We start from the raw sequence: 3542 nt of genomic DNA, 5'->3' as shown, positions 1-3542 counted from the left end.
CAGGAATTAAAACATCTGTTTTGATATTTGATTAATCATTTAATCATCTGTCCAGTAAAAATGAATAAAGCCAGAGTTACTCATTCAGCATCCCAAATGTGAGGAGCTGCTACTTTGATCTGGGCTTGGACTAGTTGGACAAAACAAGCACAACAGGATCCGGAAAGTATTATTGAGAAATGACTGACAGGTTAACAGAAATCAACAAAAAGGAAGAGTTGCTGTTTTACTGACAACATGCATTTCCCCTCTTTTTTATTAACTAAATGTAAGGAGTTTTATCAGAAAAGGTTTGTTATGCATTATGTGCAAACACTAACTAATTCAGTTGTTTCTAAACTCTCCAGTACCACATATTCAACATCAGTCAGACTCTGTTGTGGATGCAGCTTCCCAGGCTGACCTATGACTTCCCTGTGGAGATGCAACAGCCCAAAGAAAGTGTTTTTCCACCGCGTTGCACTGACTTACCTCATTGGATGGTATACTGACAACACCTGTTGATCTCCTCTTTTCCCTCAGCTTCCTCTTCTCTATTTGTCCTTTCCCCTTCCTGGCGCTGGGCCCTGCGCTCTTCTTATCCTTGCTCTTGCTGGGAGATGGACTTTCCTTGTCACTGTCATTGCAAGCCATGGATCTGGGGTCCGGGGAAGCGCACCGAGCCTTTTCCGTCTGAGGCGGGGCCTTCTTCAGGTTGCAAACCGGGGAGGCTATGGAAGCGGGAGGGTGCGCAAAGTGGTGCGTCTCCTCCTCGGGTCTCTTTAGAGCCGTTCCGGAGGAGGACCGAGCCACCGAGTAGGAGGAGGGGAAGCAATTCCCAGAGGAGGCGCTTCTGTCCGGGTTTCCGTTGTTGGGGAGCTCGGTGCCTGGCTGCCTGCTGGTGCTATTTGTGTTACTAGCACCCAAGGGGCCAGTAGACGCTGCGGCAATCTCCCCGAGCATTTTGGCTCTCATTTTCTCCCGCTTTGCCTTCCATTCCTCCAAAAAGTCCGTCGCGGCGTTGGACTTAAACCCGCCTGTAGCCATGATTCCTTTTTGACACGCCAAGCTGGTGAAAATTAACTTCAAGTCGATATGAACTTTCTGCTCTGGGCTCCTGTCCTAATGGCACCGCATTCCTTTAGTGATTAACCTGGGTCCTGTTGACAAGTGGAATGAAAACAAAAGTGAGCTACGGGAGAAATAAAACTCTTTTCCCAAAGCTACACAAGTATCTTTGGTGTTGACGTACACTAGGTCAATAAGAAGTAAAAGTAAGTTGCTGCGTAAAAGTTTCAACTCTGCGATTATCTCTGAGCACATTCTCTCCACTAAGTTAACTCGAAGTGCGCACAAGTGTAACTTCAGGTGGAAACTCACCTGTGTGGGGCTGTTTCAGTGGCTAAAGTGGTGCCGTCGGTCCGACCAGGTGTGCCTGCCGTCTGCTCACATGAATGGCGCTTGTCTCCGGCGCTAAGAGCCGATGCGCTCTCTCCCACCGGCTGAGCCCGACGACACACGAACAGCTCCGACTGAAGCCGAAGCAAAGACGGAACTCGGCCCGCACATAAAGTTATCGTAGTAGCTCTTGAATATCCCCCAAGGGTTTGCAGTTCCTCTCTAGTGGTCCATAGGGCTCGTTAAAGGCGTTTCCAACGTTTTAAAGCACATTGGAGATATTTAAAGGAAACATTTTCCTGTAATTGCTTGTGTTTTTTTTAGTATATAACATAACATATCATAGCAATAGGAAATTCCTGCATACATCATTGTTTTGGTGGGACCTTTTAATAAATAGCTTTAAAATCTCAAAGGAACAATGTTTTTCAGTGTGAGTTCTCTATGAACTCACAGTGGGGTTTACGGTCGTTGTTTTTCTATTCTCTCTATTTACCAGCAAAACATATAGGAACTTAGAATATAAGATGCTTAATTTAGCCTATTGCTTTGATTAGATTAGATTAAATTCAACTTTATTGTCATTACCCATGTACAAGTACAAGGCAACGAAATGCAGTTTAGCATCTAACCAGAGGTGTAATAACAGCAGTGCACAGTATCTACAGTATGAACAGTCAGAACGAATTTACCAATAGATGTGTACAACTGATATTTACAGTGAGATATGTAGGGTCATGTCAATGTAATGTTTGGGGAAGTATTTTGGAAAAAAAGGAAAGCAGAAAAATAATGTCATTATTAATATTATTGAATGTGGGATAATCACAATAAACTTAAGTCTATTCACATATTTTTTCTCCCTGAAAGTTGTAAATTGAAATGTATTATTCTTGACATTTTGTAAACTTAAAAAAAAGTAATAAAACCAAAATAGACTAGTTGATATTGAAAATAAAATAGTCACAGCCCAATATAAAATTGTAAATTATAAATAAGGTCCTTGTTAAATACACCCGATGACAGACATCATTGCCATGTATAAATACGTGCCATGAATCCTTTAAAATGCTCAGAATTACATTAAAATGTACTTTTTCCCCCCCAGAGTGTGGTAGAAGTTTAAGAGCAGGGGACCTTGAAAACAACACGTCATCAGTGAAGGCAAGGTAAATTTATTCAATCAGCCACTGGTTTATAAAAGCATCTGTACACCTCCTGGCTTACACCGACAGCACAGTGTCATGACTTCTAGTCTTCAATAGGCCAGGAGAGCTGTTTGTCGATGATTGAGCTCTCCCACGCAGATCCCACAGACTGACTCCCTTAGGCGCTGGATGACTCATCCAACAAGCTCTGATCAGAGGAGAAACTCCGTCGTTTCCGCATTTGCCTCTTCATACTGGTGCGTGCACTCGATTCCAACTAAAGTGCAGGGTGAGAACAAGAAGGCTGACAGATTTATTTCTTTCATGTTATTAGTGAGAAATGTGAATAGCTCCTAAATGTTGTAATCTCCTTCAAAGCTTAACACGGCTCTGTCTTTACAGATTGCAGAGACAGCAATGCATGCCCTTTGGGTAAACATTTAACTCTATGAAACGCTGACAGTGCTGTTTCAAAATGTCTTTGATGACACATTTCTAAATGTGGTTGACAGTGTGAGGATATAAGCAGTCAGAAATAAAACAAAACCTGTAAAGGCAGTAGGCCAGTTTCAGGTGGGTGCACTGCTTTAAAGAGCCAACTCAGGACCAAAAAGGGTTTAAGTCACAATTTATCAGCTCATCTCAACCTATTCGGGTTTCTTCTTCAGTTATAATATTGCAATTGGTTTTATTTTATAGCTTGTTTCTAATAAGTTCCAGTTTAAAATCCAGTTTTCAGAAGTTTGAAGACATGGCCAAATCCAAAAGTAAGAACTTGCTAAATGCACTTATAGTCTTAAAAATAATGTAAAATTCAAATACTATTGCTGCCAAGTAATGGTAGCAGAGTAAATGAAAGGGGAAATACTGTGCCTAAAAAGGTATTTGAGTAAATGTTACATCCCACCACTGCCTGGTTTAGATTTGCTGCTTTCTGTAGAGCACTTTGTACAGTTATCTTTAAGGTGCTTCACAAATAAAGATACTCTTTGTTATCACTGAATTAAGAAGCACTCT

At 41.6% G+C, this 3542-nt stretch overlaps 1 protein-coding gene across 1 annotated transcript in view; it reads right to left on the bottom strand.

Annotated features, from left to right (window-relative positions):
• pawr (PRKC, apoptosis, WT1, regulator) overlaps window positions 1-1545 on the bottom strand; it is a 66797-nt gene extending 65252 nt beyond the window's left edge. The window contains exons 1-2 of the mRNA XM_020613684.1: window positions 1360-1545; window positions 472-1139 (exon numbers count right to left, since the gene is read on the bottom strand). Of these exons, the coding sequence (XP_020469340.1) occupies window positions 472-1026 (555 nt within the window). The 5' untranslated portion in view covers window positions 1027-1139; window positions 1360-1545. The remainder of the gene's footprint in view (window positions 1-471; window positions 1140-1359) is intronic.
• Window positions 1546-3542: the final 1997 nt, after the last annotated feature.

This window comes from Monopterus albus, unplaced genomic scaffold (assembly GCF_001952655.1).
Source record: "Monopterus albus unplaced genomic scaffold, M_albus_1.0 scaffold136.1, whole genome shotgun sequence".
Classification (NCBI taxonomy): Eukaryota; Metazoa; Chordata; class Actinopteri; order Synbranchiformes; family Synbranchidae; genus Monopterus; species Monopterus albus.
Note: the sequence above shows the minus strand (reverse complement) of the source record. Positions and strands in the feature narration are given on the sequence as shown.